The sequence below is a fragment of the Amblyomma americanum genome, chromosome 1, assembly GCF_052857255.1.
Source record: "Amblyomma americanum isolate KBUSLIRL-KWMA chromosome 1, ASM5285725v1, whole genome shotgun sequence".
In the NCBI taxonomy this organism is placed as follows: domain Eukaryota; kingdom Metazoa; phylum Arthropoda; class Arachnida; order Ixodida; family Ixodidae; genus Amblyomma; species Amblyomma americanum.
The window spans coordinates 556,754,855-556,773,645 of NC_135497.1; the positions used below are offsets into that span (position 1 = coordinate 556,754,855).

Sequence of the window (18,791 nt, forward strand, 5' to 3'; positions counted from 1 at the left end):
CCACTCGCTCCTTGCAATCGAAATCCGACACCGAGCACTTCGGCCAGCTTCGGTTCCGGTTTCTGAGACGAAAGCAGCGGTGATAAGTCAGACAACAATGTACAAACGTCAGAATTCGGTTCCGGCAGCGAGACTTCGTCTCAGGGACCTGGAACGTAAGCGTGTACCCGCACGTGAGTTTTGTTTTCATTCACTCTGTGTGTTTTCGGCGGTGCATGCGGCTTGTAATTGATGAGAGTCGTATATTTTTGTTCTTCAGGGCCTTCACAACATATGCAAGATAGTTTGCCAAATGCTCAAGGTCGCATCGCACTTTTCAAACGAGACGACAGAAAGGCATCTATGTCGACGCATCGCTGCAGAGCGGCGCTCGGAGATTCGCTCAACCTCTCGACTTCTTGATGTTCTTCACGGCGGAGGTGATGAAGACTCCATATGAGAACACTAATAAGTATGCTTGGATGAAGATTTTGGACAGGCGAACATACGCTCAGCATGATGGCTCACGGGAAGAGGTGAATCCGTTGGACAAGTTCATTGGAATCATCATACACATGGGAATTGTTGACCTGCCGCGACTATATCTCTAATGGAATACAGGAATCATCTATTCTGGCCTTCAGCCATCAAATAACATTTGCGAAATCGGTTTTTCACTTTGTTTTTCTGCACGCAGCGGACCTGGAGGACTCAGTGGCGGCTGCATCTATTGGCAAGGCTTGGAAAATGTCCTGGCTTCTGAACAACATCAATGAATGTTCATCGATCCTGATGTTCCAGAGCTTGCCCAAATTGCTAAATTTGATCAGCTGCCTTTCACGAAGCAGCTCATCCAACAAATCTTGGAGTATAAATGAGGCAGAAGTCCACGCCCCCAATCGTCCCATAGAATCCATTCGTCGCCAACCGAAAAAAATATATAAAAAAGAAGGAACTGCAAGCTCAAAACATGAACAAAGATCAAACGTTATGCACAGCACCTCTCAGGTCTACCTCTGCTTCACATCTTTGCGTGATTGCTTTTCACAGTGGCACCACAGTCATGACCCCTGACTAGACCCGCCCGGGATAATTTTCCGTCAGAGCTGAAACTTGGAGGAATGACAGCTATAAGCATGTCAAACCGTTTTTATATTCCAGGTTTTCTCTAATCAAGTTCTCGCTTAACGCAGCCGGTAATTTTTGTTTTTTCTATATACCTTTTCCGTGTTTTTGCCACATTTGACTAATAAATGTTCAAGAACTTTTGCACACACGACTCTGCTGTTTGTTTCATTCAGAAGTGTAACTAATAAGCTGCAATTTCATGTATTGCAATGTGTGCTGGGTTTCATACATTCATTATTACAGCGCAAAGACGGCACAGAACAAGAAGGGGACACAACAGCGCTGTTGTGTCCCCTTCTTGTTCTGTGCCGTCTTTGCGCTGTAATAATGAATGTAGGTAACCAACTCGCCCAAAATGTTGTAGTAGTGTGCTGGGTTTGTTACTTGAAAAAAATTTTTTTTTTTCAGTACACTCGAAATTGTCCATATCTCCGCGGTAGTGCAAGAGTTAAAGGCTCCAGGCAGAGTACTACGTAAGCTGACCCCAAATTACCAAAACAATTAGTCAAATTACAAAAATTCACAAATATGGGCTGGACAGCAAAAAATAAAGATAATGCAAGCAAAAAGTGGAGTAGTCAACTCTCAACAATTTCAACAGAAGAGGAACTAGTATGCACAGTTCAAAATAAGAGAAACCGTTTCAATGGAACCAATGTTAAATGGACCAAAGTGGCAGTTGGAATGAACCAAAAGCTTTAATTAACAAGGTTTTACTGCATAACAAAACAAAGGTAGCACACAACAGGTATAGCAGAAAAGGCGAAGTCCAACCAGATACTAAAAAGACTTCCTTTGACATGACTAAAGCTTCTCCAGCTGGGCCCGTATTCCGAGTTTGTGTCATAATAAAAAGCGTCATAATCTGGCGCAACGGGCACACCTGATTGGTTGAAACGCCGGAAGCGGATGTGGTGGTTCGGATGCAGCGAAAAGGGTAAAAAAAAACGGACGGTGACGTCAAACACATAGCGTATGCCGCAGATGCTCAACAGCCAAAATGGCAGCGCGCTCTGAAGTGGAGCTTTTCGCTTCGAAGTGAACTCGTCGATGTTACTGCGTTTTTCGGCCCGTGAACTGGCTATAAACTGAGTACGGGACTTTGGCTTCATCTTGTCTTGCCTATAACAAATTGGATCGACGATAAATTAGGCCTGTTTATTTCGCTGGACGATTTGGTAGCTCCTAGGCCTAACGAGCATCGGTTTGTTGCAGAAATTGTTCTCTTCATTCAAACTGGATGGCGCCACTATCACCGAGTTATCTCGTCTGCGTATGTTGAATGATGTAACAAAGCAGAATGACCCGCAAAATACTTGCGTTTACTGAGCACGCGCATTTCCTATTCTAGAGCTCTCTATTAGCTATTGAAGCATCCCGCATCATGATCGTGTGTTATGTCTGCCAGAGTGAAACCACTCACGTGCACGGATGGTCAGTTGCCACCGACGCGCTGCTACACCGAACCGTTTGACATGCCAGACGTGAATTTTTGGTGTCCCTTACGGTTCTCGATAGCCGCGGTGGTGTGGCTCTGCATCATTGAGCTCGCAAGTTAGCTTGCAAGTTAGTTCTAAGGCGTCAATGTGCATGCGCGCGTTTCATACAGTAATACCTCGTTATAACGAAATCGTTTTACTCGAAATATCGTTTTATTCGAAATTTCTTCCGGTCCCGACCCAAACGCATGCATTTTAGGTCGCATTACTCGAAGCACACGAAGAGCTTGACCTGCTTAGAGACCGTTTTGCGCATGCAGTGTCAAATTAATACAGCCGAAGAATTAGTCTCAGGAAGGCACAGAACAGGCCACAAAAGTACCAAAGCTGCGACCGATGATATGCCTAGTAATGAGTAAGTGAGTGCCCCCAGCTGTTTACAGCGGATGCGAACGGAAGCGCGCCCGAACCCGTCGCAATCGCGTCGCTGATGTCCCCCGTGATAGAATCCAAACGAAAATAAAATTTTCGAGTCGGTTTGCGATGCCAGAAAACCGCAGTCTCTTGGATGCCAAAAAGTGGCCAAAAGACCACGGGCAGACTTGCAACACAGCATTCCTTGGGGTGCGCTCGGTGAGCAAAATTTTACCGCTCTAAAGAACATTTCTGGCGCTGAAACGTGCCAAAAAGCACAAAAGAAGTGTCCCTCCGATTATGAGCCCATTCACGCTTGCGAGTAGCGAGCGAGGTGAGCTTTCGGCAACGAACTTAGCTGCTCCCTGGCTGTCAAAGTTGCCGCTAAGCCTAACCATTTCACATCGGCCAAAGCAGACGAAACTCTCGAAAGCGCGCGAAAACGTCATTCCCGAGAGTTTTCGCTTCAATAAGAAGGCAACCCGCAGGTCGCGTTTGCAAGTGTGAACAACGGTGTTGTCGAGCTGCTACCTGGTCGCATGCGACTGCTGGTCGCACGCCCTTTGCCGTGTTCGCCGCGAGGCGCTACGTTAAAGGCGCATTTATAGTCCGACGTGTTCAGCGCGCAGGCGCGCGCCTTACTCACATACTGTCGCGCTACGCCAGTTTCGCTCCGCTGGCCGAAGCGCCACCCCCTCTATACTTCGATGCGCCCAGACACCGCACGCTGCTTCGGAGCATGCGCAGAACGCTGGCACGCTGGCAGCCGCCGGTTACGTTGGCCGCTGCAGTGCGTCGAACTATAGACGAAGCTGTTTCACCAACGCAACGCAGCGTGTGTGCACGAGCGCGTGCGCACGCTCGCTTGCGTTACGTTGGATTATATTCGCGCCTTAACAAATCGGGAAGACGACTTTGGGGAAGCCGGTCTAGAAATCTGCTTGCCGCTCGTCATAATCGGCCTGCATCGTAATAAAACACCGCCCCTAGCTTTGTTGCAATTTTGATGGTGCAAATAGATCGATAACTCGCTGAAAACACGAAAAATCCGAGTGTCGCCAGCGGCGAGTCAGGCTGTCAACATGGTGGGTCAAAGCAACCACGGTGTTTCCCCGGCAATTTTCTCGAGCCAGTCATGCTTGATTCGCGCCTTCCGACTAGACGAACGGTCTAAATGTGTGGTAGGGTCATTGAATTTTGTTCCAAGGCATCTGTCAACGGCACGGATGCGACGCTGCGCGAACACTGACACTCAAACCGTAGAATTAGCACAGTGTCGTCGACAACAGTGCGCCAAAAAACTCTCGCCGAAAAACTCAATTGCAAACTTCACAGCCGTACACATCGGGAAAAAAAAAGTGCCCAGTAATCATGCAAAGCCCCTATTGCAAAACCGTTCAGTTTTCACGATCGCGCTGCGTACCTACAATGAGCGGCTAATCATTTTTTGAGCACAACAAACACAACCTCAGACTCGAGCCCATTTCAGTGACAACCCCCCCCCCCCCCCCGCCCCCCCCGCATGATAGCGGCCACTGCCTTCGCGATTCGAAATACCCCAAAGGTGGAATGCATGGGCGCGGCAACCACGGCCCGGTGCAATGCTTGGTCAGATTAGAGCAGGGGTTGCAAGCGCCCGGTAAGAAGTTGAAACAGCCAAAGCTAACTGCCTTTTTTGCACCTGAATAAAGTTTTGCTTCACTGAATACATTGTATTTTTTACTTCCACGCCACTGCGGCGCAATTAAAGCTCAACTGCTTTAGATTTTCTCGAGTGGTCGTTTATATCGAATTACTGCTTACAACGAATTTTTTTGCTGTCCCGCTAACTTCGTTATAACGAGAGATTACTGTACCATGGCGAACCTATGAAAACTTCGTCTGCGAACTCTCCCAACGCATATATCAAGAGAAACAGTAAAATTCTTTAGCTCCACCCTTTTATTTATTTGCAGTGCCTACATAAAAGGAATGAAAAAATGTAAATTACCATCTGCACAACTGTCCAATCACAGCACCAATTTACCTTCAGCGATGTTGCAGACAGCAAGTCGTCACGGCGTCTTGCTTCAGCCCGGCACCAAGCACGCATTGTGCAGCGAGTAAGTGCATGCTACAAATTTTCCTCTCCGTTCCCTTTTCCTCAAGACAAATGTAAAACGCCGTGTTGTGCGAACAAGCTGGCTGCCTTTTATTTACCATCGGCGATCAACTGCTGTAGAGGCCGCCTTCTGTCACTGAAAAGCCATGCATGGTTGCGTACAATATTTTAGTCTTTAAGTACACCTCTGCCCTTTACGGTGCAGAAAAGAGTGCCTGAACTGTATTGTTTGTATTTTTGCTGAAGGCAATTGGGCAAATAAAGCAGCTTTGATATTACTCCTTTACAGAGGAACCCATTGACAACCAAACTTGTGGCTGAATGTTTCTTCTGTCGCATTGGCCGCGTTCTTTTTCTCGGCAAAGAGCAAAAGCGCCGCTGGATGTTTCGCTGCGGCAACCGCAATGCAGTGACATCCTGCCGCTGCTCACAGTCGCAACCGAACCGACATTCGCTTCCGGTTTTTTGACCAATCAGGTATGGCCACTGCGGCGGATTGTGACACTTTTTATTATGACACAAACTCGGAATATGGCCCCTGGTCTTGGAATGCTGCACAATCAGATGTTTCAATGCGAGGTTGCATGTGGGGGGAAAATGCAGCAAAAGCTGGCATGCGTAAAGGCATCTGCAGAGGATTGCTAAATGACACAGATGTACAGGTGAAAAAGGCAAGGCAAAAAAACCAGTGTAATGCCATTCCATGCTGTGGCAGTGCTGCCTGCAAAAACAGTGGCCAGGCTAGAGGCTGCGACACGCTGAAAGGCAGACATATGGCAGTGAAACATCTGGCTTCAGAACAAACCACTGCTGCACACACAGAGGAGACTGCTGAGTAAAGGACTGACTCTGGGTTTGGTGGTGAACTGCAGACTGATGCAAATACCAGGTAAAGCTCACAACTGGTCTCACAAATGACTGCCTGCCCAACCTACAGAGAAGTTGGTCAAATGTTTAGGGGAATCACCCAAGGTGGAGTAGATTAGTGATAAGGGAGTAATTACTCAGTGGCATCCACCTGAGCGCAGCCATACGGCTACAAAGGAAAGCTATACAGCTTTTTCAGGAACTTTGCAGTTAAAGAAAAATTCGTCCTGGTCCGGGGTTCGAACCCGGGACCACCGCTACACCGGAGCAGTCGCTCGACCAACTGCGCTAGCCAGGACAGTAAGCTTATGGTAGGGCGAGAGCGAATTGAAATATCCAAAACAACTACACAAGGATAATATTAATGTGTGACGCTGATGATGATAATGATGAATTTTTATGGCGCAAGGGCATCTGCGGCCACAGAGCGCCATCATGCCAGGTATTTTCGTTAACTCAAGGTCGGTTCAAAGACCCATTTCCCAAGCACTTCACCCCGAATAAGCCAAGCACCAGGCAGGGGAAGCTGATAGCTACTGTATCACAGGAGTGTACCCGGCGGCACTGGGGATCGAACCCCGCACCTCCCGCATGCAAGGCGAATGCTCAAACCACTAGGCCACTGCTGCGGTCAAAACATGTATCATGCCTAATTGTGTGGGCACCCAAGTAGCTTCCCTACACACAACTGTAGCAGCTCTGAAGAGGTATTATGCTCTGAACTGGAAACACAATGCTCAAGCCGATCTGTTCCAAGAATATAATCTGCATGATATGTAGATTGGAAAATGAAAACTGCTCACAACACACTGCTCATTGGGTGCAAGTGGAGGTGACAAATTCTGCGACAGTCAGAAAGTTACTGACAGGGGAGACTATCTGCTTCAACCATCAATGCAACATCAAAACAATGCCCTTCAGAAGTTTTTCAGCAGGCAGAACTAATGAATTGCTTGCTACCTGTTGCTGCCATCTCAAGCAGCACACATTAAATTTACATGAGTCCTCAAAAAGAGTCTGCCCAGCACTGAGCTGCTCAGCCATGACAAGTCTTACCATTCAGAAGCTCGACGATGGTGACCAGGGTATCCCACACAATTCCAGCACTTGCAGCTGCCCGACAGACTGCAACCAATGGAAGGCACTCTTTCTCCTGAAAATACACAGGAGAAGGAATAAGCAAGGTGACAATCAGTGGCTACACAAAGTTCAAAGCGTGATGCAGGCAAGGTGCAGCTCATCACAAAAATTTCACACAATGACCGCCACAGCCGGTGACAAGGTAAGGAGAGCTATCACATTTTCCGGACTATAGCCCACAGACTATACAAGATTAAAAGCTCATGTTTCACATGTTACGAACTATCTATAGGCGCGGACCATACATGATTTAATTTTTTAAGATCGTTTGTCATATTCAAAGAAGGCTGTTGAAACAAAAAATACAGGACCCGACTGCAGATGCAACATTCTTCCGTGCTAAATCACATAGCAAAATTAGCTCCGATATGCAATAAGCTTCAATATGCATACAAACGCTGCTGGAGGTACTTAGAGTGGCTGCTTGTCAATGCTTAGATTAGTGAACACATGCAAAAAACCTCAAAGAATAATGCCAGAGGCATCATAGTCCTTGAATGGTTGCGATGGCTATAAAAAGATGAATAGCCTTTCCAGCAGCATTCGAGCTCAGTGTAGTGGAGCAAGTGCAAGCAGTAAAGTCAAACCAAGCAGGGAAAAAAGAATTTGATTGCGATAAAAAAAAATGTACGAATGTGGGCTGCTTTTCTGAAAAATCGGAACAAAATCTGGGTTGCTTCTCTGACATATCAGCGGAAAATCTAAAAAATTTATTTTCAGCCGAAATTAGTGCCTGCAGACTATACACCAGGTGCGCACTGCAGTCTGGAAAATACAGTACCATCAAGAAAAAAATACAAAAAGTGGTATCATTCAGTGGGTGTCAGTGTTGAGCAGGACGGCGACGGGCCCTCGAGCCATTCTAGATGTTGGGCCGTGGAGACCTTCAAGGCTAAGCCCACGATGCGAAGCTGTAGCTTCGCCTGTGAGCTGTGCAGAGCAGCCTCCCATCGCTCCTGTGATTCTATCCCTTGGAAGGGAGGTTTGATATGTGTGTTTAAAATCCGCTCTGGTGCTTGGGCGTAAGTGACAGATTGAAGATTTCTCCCCTCTATGCATGAGGGAGAGGAGGAAAGGTGAGGGCACGGTGGTGGTTTGTAATCGACGCCATACCACCTGCTCGGTTTTGTTCAGGGAAGGGTGAGGAGGGGGGTAGATTTGCCAGGAGTTTCTATAATGCATAGTGATGTCGTGATAGGTGAGGAGGCGGTCCCTCGCACTTCAGAACAAGGGAAGGCCGTCCACTGCCCGGTTGACGAGAGCTCGGGCTTGCTTGTGGGTGGCTGTTTTACCCGGGTGTCCGCAGTGCGCCGGAACCCAGAAGAGGGTGATGCGGCGATTAGGAGGGGGAGCAGATTGGAGGATATTAGCGGCCGCGGCATGAATTTTTCGCTTTGCAAAATTACAGATGGCTGTCTTTGAATCAGAGAAAATGTATTCTGAGGAGGAGTGGGTAACCACAAGGGCTACTGCCGCCTCTCCAGCTCCAATAGACTGGGTCGAGTTCCGAATGGCCTTATCCGTCACTGCAATAGCGAATGCAGACTGCCCAGGATATTCAGCAGCGTCCACATAGACTGCAGAGGTGGATGGGGGGGGGGGCAACGCTTGCGAAGGGCTTAAGCTCTGACAATGCGTTGCTCGTGAGTGTGCTCCGGTTGAGTGTTGCTGCTGTATACTTTCCTCTTGAGGGATACTGGCAAGCTGCTACTCACCACCAAAGAGTGCCTGCCAAATGCGCTTCACCCAATCATTGTCCTAGTAATTTCACTCTCATGGTTCAGGTCAGTGGTCCCGCCCTCAGTAGATCTTTCCACGACAACTTCCTATGCTTCACTGCCTATCATGAAGTGCTGTGCATTTCTGAGACTATATGTAAGCAACTGCAAATACATGATGAACATACATGAAGCCAGCTGACATTTTCCACCACAAAATCTTGCCTCACAGCCAGCACTCTCACCTTCTAGTCCTTGTGACAGTCAATGCACTCCATAGCAGTTATACCAAGGAAGCACACCAGGAAGCCCCAGTTATACTAAGGAAGGAAAGGAAGGTAGTCTTTGGTCAAATGTTTAGGGGAATCCCCCAAGGTGGAGTAGATTTGTAATAAGGGAGTAATTACTCATTGGCATCCACCTGAGTGCAGCCATACAGCTACAATGAAAAGCTATACAGCTTTCCCAGAAACTTTGCAGTTAAAGAAAAATTCGTACTGGTCCGGGGTTCGAACCCGGGACCACTGCTTCACCGGAGCAGTCACTCTACCAAGTGAGCTAACCGGGACGGCAAGCTTATGGTAGGGCGAGAGAGAAGTGATCAATAGCTTGAAGTGGGAACAGTGTTGGTCAAATGTTAAGTTTGGTTTGGTTTGGTTTATGGCGGTTTAACGTCCCAAAGCGACTCAGGCTATGAGGGACGCCGTAGTGAAGGGCTCCGGAAATTTCGACCACCTGGGGTTCTTTAATGTGCACTGACATCGCACAGTACACGGGCGGTCAAATGTTTAGGGGAATCCCCCAAGGTGTTGTAGATTTGTAATAGGGGAGTAATTACTCATTGGCATCCACCCGAGTGCAGCCACACAGCTATAAAGGAAAGCTAAACAGCTTCCTCAGAAACTTCGTAGTTAAAGAAAAATTTGTCCTGGTATGGGGTGAAGCTCCCACATGAACGTTATGCCATAAGAAAGACCTCGCCTCCATCCAAAACATGCTGCATAATGCAAGGCTCAAAAGCACTGTGTTCTTGCAAATACTGCCATGTAAAACTGCCGTCTACTAGTCAAATATCTGCTTTCTACTGGTATGCTGGCAGTTCAACACTAGCAGTCACACCAATTTCAAAAACTTAAAAAAAAAAAGTAAAACTTCTTGCTGGGCCCCTTGGTTCAATTTTGACACAGAAAGTGTCATCTTGTCTCACTCTGTCATCCTTTAGTGACGGCACCCCTTTCCATGTCTGAATAAATCACTCTGCTCTCACAAATCACTCACCCTTTAAACGTGACCCTGAAATGATTTTAATTGTCATATTCTAATACAACAAATCTGTACAGGTGGTCTTTGTGAGTATTGGAGTTAAATTTAAAAGCTGTGCGTGGGCTCTAACAAATAATTTTTACATAGCAGACAGTTTATCATAGCTAAGCATGGATTATCCTGCAGTAGCACTAGTTACGATGGGCACTTAAAGTCCTTACGTGCTAGAGGCGTTTGACCTAAAGGCCCTTTGCGTAACCTCAAGGTACTTTCCCTTGAAGGCATTCACCTGGCAGGTTGCCCGGTCGGACACAAAGCACACTTCAGCACATATGCCCAAAATCGGAAAATATGCCTAGTACTAAAACTGCTGCTCCCAAACAATTCGGGCAAAACCTCAGCCGCCCCTACCCTGCTGGCATTCAGTGGGCAATCCGAGCGAGCCATCTCATTGGGCATGCCCAACAGAAGTGGGCAGTGTGCAGTCCTGACATGTTTCCTTTATTTTTTTTTCTGCAGTGGGTTAGCAGAGGGGGAGCATCGTATTTAATTGCCGATATCTTCGGTGTTTATGAAGCTAGCTCAAAAAATTTTGGGGTGTCACGACGAGAGATGGAATACCAGTCGCTTGTGCACTTTTCATGGCTCAGCAAATACCGTTTCATAGTCCCTTTAATTAAACTTATATTTCTGTCTAGGTATTTTTTTTTAAGTACGTCCCCACACTGAAATCCCTAATCAAATTCAGAACAAGTTATTTTGTGCCAAATAAAATTATATGTTCTTGCAAGGAGTGCCCCAATAATTTGATGGCCCTTTCGCAAAAATGCACAAAGCCTGCGACTAACTTTGGTTCTGGAATCGGGCTCGGAAAATGCTTTAATAAGACCCCATGTGCATTTCGAAATATGCAGTAATGACAGGCCAAAGTAAGCACACATTTGAAATGTGAAGCTCCAAAGGAAGACAATGAAGTGCTGTGCAGCCTTTTCTGGGAATTATGATTTAAAGCTGATGCAACAGCTGCACATGGTGGAGAACAGCGCAATTACCTAGAGCAAAGCAGGTGGTACAGTTTTTCTATTGGTTTTTAGTTTCTTGTTCTCTCTCATGTTCCCTCTACACAACACTGACCAGCATAAATGTCAGAAGCACCGCCACTTGATAATGAACTTACTTTAAAATGTAGCAGTTTTGGCATGTTGGTATTGCACAACAGGATTGAACAGCGCACACAGAACAAGGACACAAGGAGAGAAACAACAAGACACTGCACTCGTATCTCGTCGTTTGTGTCCTGTGTGCTCTGTTCGATCTTGCTTTAAAAGCTGGTGGTCAACTTACCGGAGTCTCCTCTGCCATAACCTGTAGCACAGTAGTTTTGAGCTGCTCAAACACAGTTCTCCAAAGGAGCCCCTGTTCACCGGGGGGCAGCTCCTGGATCTTCTGTTGAAGCTCTGCTTTTGCTGCAGCATCTCTCTGCAGAAATAACGAATAAAGCATGCTGCAGCCTCAACGCACCGCCCATGTGGTGCCCTGTGTGCCTTTAAACCAACACTGCATGTAGGCACACTTCTCAATGTTAAAATGCAAACAAAACTAAAACGAGCAAAACTCAAGTGCAAGAGCATGAAGGCACCACTTTTATTAAGTAAACAAATTTCTAGACAAGCACTGCTGCACATAGAAGCTCATCGGCGTGCCCGAAGTTCAGCAGAACATTCGGACTGCACTGTGCAACAAGTTCGCACCTCTACTTAGATGCGACCAGGACCCCTGGGTGGGTAAACGACAAACTCTGACGGGACAAGACGGGACAAAAATACCTACGTATATGATAGCGCGACCAATTCTGTCATTCTATCAACCAGATAGCTCAGCAACAGCCATCCCACTAAGGCTCTGCCTAGGTCTTGTGGCTCCAGTCCACAGTTATCTTTATCATTTACTAACATCCGAAGCCTACTGCCTAAGCGTGAAGAGGTGTGTTCTTTTCTGGATGATTCTGACGATGATATTGTGGCACTAATAGAAACTTGGTTGCACCCTGACGTAGCGGATAGCGAAATTTTTCCCAGTAAAGATAACTACAACGTATATCGCTGTGATCGCTCCGGTAGAAAAGGTGGTGGTGTCCTTATCGCCATCAAAAAAGGATTAAATTCATTCCTCATTAACACCGGGTCTTCACTTGAAATAGTCTGGGCTGCTTGTATTTTGGCATCGGTGAAGGTACTGGTTGGTGTTTGCTACCGTCCGCCTGATTCAGATCACTCATTCGTTTCTAAACTCCATAGCAGTATTACTTCAGCTATGCAAATATGCCCAACTGAACTCATTTACCTGGTTGGTGACTTCAATTTTCCACAGATTGATTGGTCACATTTGTCGTCATCTTGCCGCGCCTCAACAGAACTTATCAACATTATGTTAGATTTTAATTTCTTTCAGGTGATTAACCAACCTACTCGCGGTTCAAACATTTTAGATTTAGCTTTCTGCAATGCGCCCGAAACGATTAACGAAGTCTTGCTCTTTGACGGTTTTAGTGACCATAAGCTCATTCATCTACAACTTAATGTCCCATTAGCATTTCAAGGTCTTACATCCACGAAAATTCGCGATTACAATAGAGCTAATTATAGAGATATGAATATTGCACTTAACGATTTTTTTATTCAAACGTTCTTGCCCTCATTTGCGGACAGGTCCGTCGATCAGAACTGGGTACTTTATAAGATCATGACGTCCAATCTAGTTTACAAATATGTTCCCTTGGTTTCAATTTCAAACGACAAATCTAATCCATGGTTCACTAGATCTCTCCGTCGTCATCGAAACAAAAAAAAGCGTTTGTACAGAAAGGCTCGGTTGGTATCTACATCGGGTGCTTGGCAAAAATACAACGAATGTCTGAAATCTTACTGCTCGGCCCTCCGGGCATCAAAGAAAAAATATTTTTCCCATGACCTACCCGCCCTCCTAAAATCTAATCCCAAAAAGTTCTGGCGCGTGATATCTCCTGACAGTACTAACAACCAATTTCCATTATGCAACGACGATCACGTGCAGCTTTCGGAGAGTGAATGTCCCCAAGCATTTAACAGATACTTTGCGTCAGTGTTCACTCGGGAAGATCATTCCAACATACCCATTGTTCCTGATCATGATTACCAATTTATGGCCCCTATTACCATTTCCGCTGAAGGTATCGCTCGTCTCATTTCTAATCTTAAGGTTTCCTCATCAGCAGGTGTTGACAACATAAATTCTAAAATACTGAAAAACACCGTATCGATCTCCAGTGAAATTCTATGCCTCATCTATCAGCAATCATTATCATCCGGTTTACTTCCTACAGATTGGAAAATTGCTAAGATCGTTCCAGTGTTCAAAAGTGGAAACAGAAATTCACCGGAAAACTACCGCCCCATTTCGCTAAACTGCATTTGCTGTAAATTACTCGAGCATGTTATCGCTTCTCACATTTACTGCCATCTGGAACTGAACTCTTTCTTTTTTCCTAATCAGCACGGCTTCCGAAAAGGTTTTTCTTGTGACACCCAACTGCTAGAATTTACGACTGACTTGCATTTCAACATGGATGCTAACCTTCAAACTGACTGTATCTTTTTAGATTTTGCTAAAGCCTTCGACCGTGTTGCACATTCCCGCTTGTTCTCAAAATTGTCTGCTCTGTGCCTAGATTCTTTAACACTGTCATGGCTACGTAACTTTCTTTCATTTCGCCAGCAGTTCACTACAGTTAACAATTTCACCTCCCCACTCAGTGATGTAGAGTCTGGCGTACCCCAAGGTAGTGTTCTTGGCCCCTTATTGTTTCTAATATACATTAACGACTTGCCAACAGACATATCTTCTTCTATACGCCTCTTTGCTGACGACTGCATCATTTACCGGCCCATTAATTCTATGCATGATCACCTTGCCCTCCAAACTGACCTGAACTTAATATCAAATTGGTGCAGTAAATGGCAAATGATGCTCAACTCATCTAAATGCAAAGTCATCTCTTTCACCCGCAAGCGTACTAATTCTAATTTCTCGTACTCCATTGAAGGTACCGCAGTGTCTCGGGCATCATCTTATAAGTATTTAGGTATTCACCTCACAGATAATCTTTCATGGGCCACACACATTCAATCCATCTGTGCCAAAGCTTCAAGATCACTTGGGTACCTGCGCCGGAACTTGCGAAACGCCCCTAATAACGTGAGAAAAGTCGCTTACTTAACAATCGTGCGTCCTCAACTAGAATTTGCTTCACCTATGTGGTCCCCTTATCAAAATTACCTGATCAACATGCTTGAATCCGTACAAAATAGAGCCGCTCGTTTCATCACACAAAAGTACCACCCCCAGTCCAGTATCACTAAGATTAAACTTGATATCTCCCTCGAACCATTACATATTCGTCGCTCCATCGCTCTTTTATGCTTACTTCATAAATATCGTCATAGCACCAGGCCATCTCCCTTGCCCCTCGAAGAGCCTTCACGCATTTCACGCCGCCTACATAATCAGTATAGCATTACACGCATTTACGGAAGAACCTTAGCATTCAATTCATCTGCACTTCCACGTGCCATTATTCTTTGGAATGATCTTCCCAACTGTATCGCATCTATCGGCAACCACCAATCATTTCAAGACCAACTGCACAAACATTTTCTTTAACGACATTGTGTCTTGTTTCAGGTTGTTCTGTGTCCTTGGTCCCCTTTTCTTCTCGTTGGTATTTTACAAAGTTTTGGTTTCTTGTGCAATTTCAGCCATCTGTATGTTTTTTATGACTACTGCTTTTTCCTTTTGATGCCTATTGGGCACTTGCGATGCATTCTTGCTACTAATTTAATTTTTTGTTGCTCGCGGTGATGTATGTCTTTTAGTTACGTTTTGCCCTGTATATTTATAATTGTGTTTAATTTTTGCCTTGTATCACGCGTTGTTTTCAATTTATTCTTCCTATTTGCTTAATCTATTGTTTTGCCCCCCTTACTCAATGCCCTTCTGGGCCCTGTAAGGTATTTTGAATAAATAAATAAATAAATAGACAGTTGGAGCTGCGAAGAAACAGCGCAGAACGTGAACTCACGAAGGCGTTTCGTGAGCCTGCCTCCCGTTGGTCTAAGTTTATTTCTCCAAGGGACCCCAATGCGCCAAACTCTTCCGCAGGTGTAAGTACCGAAAAGTGCCGTTTGATCCCTCCGAAAGCCGTTTATTTTGAAGTCCTGTCCTTAATGCAATAAGTGTCAGTACACAATTTTCAGCACTCGCTCGCATGAGAATTAAAACAACAAACTAGGCGCACTCAACCTCACACGGTCAAGCCAGTAAAATAAAATAAACACTGGGAGCCGTGGGCTCACTGTTCTGACCTAAGACTCGAGCGGCAGTGCTGACCCTCGTTGCGCGGTCCTGAGCCCTTAAGTTCGAAACAAATGCTCATCCACCAAGCAACATTCACCAAGTGCGGGCACATGCTCAACATAAGTCTGCAATATTGGAACACTACAACTCTACACAGTGCTTTTCATACGCCAGGTAGGTTTGGTTTGGTTTATGGCAGTTTAACGTCCCAAAGCAACTCAGGCTATGAGGGACGCCGTAGTGAAGGGCTCCGGAAATTTCGACCACCTGGGGTTCTTTAACGTGCACTGACATCGCACAGCACACGGGCCTTTAGAATTTCGCCTCCATCGAAATTCGACCGCCGCGGCCGGCCAGGTAGGTAGGTAAAAACTTTATTGATGAACAAAGTAAGGGAAGGCGTTAGGGGAGGTATGGTTGGCTTGTTTCTTAATCGGTTTCGTGCCAGGACAGTTTGAACGAGAGTTACTATATAGGTTTGGCAAAGCCTATATAGTAAGTAACTCTTAATTTGAACAGCCGCGGTGCCAATGGCGCCCGTTTTGAGCGCCACATTGCTTTCTCGCCAGACTTGAACCACGTCTACGAGCAAGGGCACATTGTAGGGAGGGGGTCCAAGCGAGAAATTTTACAACGGAAAACCATGCTGAAGGCCGTTTTCCGGAGAAATACATAGTTCAAATGGGACCGTCTCCCTCCCTCCCTCCCTCCCCCCCCCCCCCCCCCCCCCCACCTCCAAGAGCGTTACATAAATCCCCTACCGCGTCAGCTCGTCTCCCACAGATGCAGTTTTATTTTCACAAATGATGGCGTACGGTTTCTTAGAATGACAGCTGAATTCAACATTATAGACAGAAGAGTCACTTACGTAAGACGCTGTCGCTAATAATCCTTCTAAGATCGAAGCACCGGTCTTCATTTGCAGAATTCAAAAACGGCGACTGTTCCGTCGCGTTTCCTCACGACAAAACTTGTTGACGCTAACACGCACAAGCGAAAACCATGCACTCATTAAAACCGTAAGTCAAATATAAAACTCCAACCACTCATTTTGGATCCGACGCTAAAAAGCTAACCGACCGCGCTAAAAGTTTTTTCATAAAGAGTCAAAGCCTCCGCTAGTTTTTTCGTGCCTGGTCGAAGGCTGCTGAAGCGCCGACTGACTCCGCCGTGTTTCTCCGCGGGGCGGCGCTGCCAGCCTGACGGCTAGAACAAAGGTTTATTGTTACAGATGACGGTATTCGACTAGAAGCTGATGAAGAAATAAAACACATAGGAACAAGGATGACGGAAAAATTTTCAGCAAAGCACGTGGTACATAATTTATCGAAGGAGAATAGACCGGTTACAGCAATAGCTTCACTTGAGCAAGGAGAGTGGGAAAGGGCAGCGAAGAAGGTTCCTAGTGGCACATCAACAGGACCAGATGGTATCCCGATTATGTTGATAAAGAAGTTAGGACGAAAATCCAAGCAAACATTAATACAGGTAGTGAACAAAATGATAGTGGATGAGAAAGTCCGCGATGAATGGCGATTAAGTAGAATGAACATGATATATAAGGGAAATTAAGGGGGACAAAGCAGACGTAAGTAACTATTATCCCATAACAGTGACATCTGTGGTTTACAGGGTGGTGATGCAAATTATAAAGGATAGACTGCAGGCTTGGGTGGAGAACGAGGGGGTGTTAGGGGAACTACAGAATGGGTTCCGGAAACAAAGGAGGTTGGAGGACAATCAATTGCATTGACACAGTGTATAGAAATTGCGGAAAAGGAACACAGGTCCTTATGTTTCGAATTTCTGGATATTAGGGGAGCCTATGACAACGTTACTCAGGAGCACTTGTGGGACATACTGGGCACATTGGATGTGGAAAATGGAGTAATTAATCTTTTAAAAGATATAAATATATATAGAGGTAACAGAGTGCTCATAAAATGGGAAAAAAATGTATCAGGGCCTGTAGAGATACAGCGGGGGCTTAGACAAGGATGTCCTCTGTCCCCTTTGTTGTTCATGTTGTACCTGCAAGGTTTGGAGGCCAAGCTAGAGGGGAGCGGACTAGGTTTCAACCTATCTTTTTTCAAGCAAGGGGAATTGATTAAACAGACATTACCGGGACTAATATACGCGGACGATATAGTGATAATGGCTGACAACAAGGAAGACCTGCAGAAGTTGTTAGACATATGCAGTACAGAGGGAGATAGATTAGGCTTCAAGTATAGTAAGGAAAAATCTGCAGTCATGACATTTAATGGAGAGGGCGGCGAGCATAGAATACAGGAGTTCGTGCTAAAAGTAGTGAATGAGTACAAGTATCTTGGGGTGTGGATAAATAACAGTGTTGAGTATCTGACAGAGCATGAAAAATATGTAATGAATAAAGCTAGTAGGAATGCAGCTGTCATGAAAAATAGGGCACTGTGGAATTACAATAGGTATGAGGTGGTAAGAGGGATCTGGAAAGGGGTGATGGTCCCTAGCCTGACATTCGGGAATGAGGTCCTGTGTATGAGGCCAGATGTTCAAGCGAGGCTGGAAATTAGGCAACGGGGAGTAGGGAGGTTAGCTTTGGGAGCACATGGCAATACACCAAATCGGGGGGTACAGGGTGATATGGGATATGGGCGTCTTTCGAGAGCAGAGAGGCTAGCAGTAAGATAGCATTTGAGGAACGATTGAGAAGGATGGAGGAAAAGCGGTGGGCTAGGAAAGTTTTCAGATACCTGTATATAAAGAATGTTGACACGAACTGGAGAAAGCGAACTAGCAAATTGACAAGCAAATATCTGGACAGCAGTAAAGGGGCAAATCAGCAATTATCGGTTAAGAAAAAGGTTAAAGGAACAGAGAGAGCTTTGTGGAAAACAGCGATGATGACGAAATCGGCACTAGAAACATACCGGACCTTTAAACAGGAAATTGTCAAAGAAAATATCTATGATAATTGTAGGGGAAGCTCTTTGTTGTTTGAGGCCAGGACGGGAGTTTTGCGGACTAAGATGTATCGAGTCAGGTACCAGGAGATAGACACTTTGTGCATTGCGTGCGGAGAGGAGGAGGAAACAGCTGAACACTTGATACTTTTCTGTAAAGGGCTTCACCCTACAGTGGAAGGCAGTGGGGCTGACTTACCCAAGGCATTGGGGTTTAGGGATAGTGAAGGGAAAGTGGATTTTAAGAGGTTAGAAGTAACCAAGCGAAGGTTATCTGATTGGTGGCTAAAAGCAAGACAGGAGTAAAATTTCACAAGACATGGCTAGGTGGCTTGAGCCACCGCCCGATGTAAAGGGTTCAGCCGTATCCATCCATCCACAGGCTGACAACAAGGAAGCTGCTGCA

At 45.8% G+C, this 18,791-nt stretch overlaps 1 protein-coding gene across 3 annotated transcripts in view; it reads right to left on the minus strand.

Annotated features, from left to right (window-relative positions):
* The window catches only part of LOC144116357 (condensin-2 complex subunit G2-like), a 194,193-nt gene extending 177,573 nt beyond the window's left edge, over positions 1–16,620 (minus strand). For all 3 annotated transcript variants that reach the window (XM_077651127.1, XM_077651126.1, XM_077651128.1), the window contains exons 1-3: positions 16,309–16,620; positions 11,394–11,528; positions 6,985–7,081 (exon numbers count right to left, since the gene is read on the minus strand). In XM_077651127.1, the coding sequence (XP_077507253.1) occupies positions 6,985–7,081; positions 11,394–11,528; positions 16,309–16,359 (283 nt within the window). In that variant the 5' untranslated portion in view covers positions 16,360–16,620. The remainder of the gene's footprint in view (positions 1–6,984; positions 7,082–11,393; positions 11,529–16,308) is intronic.
* Positions 16,621–18,791: the final 2,171 nt, after the last annotated feature.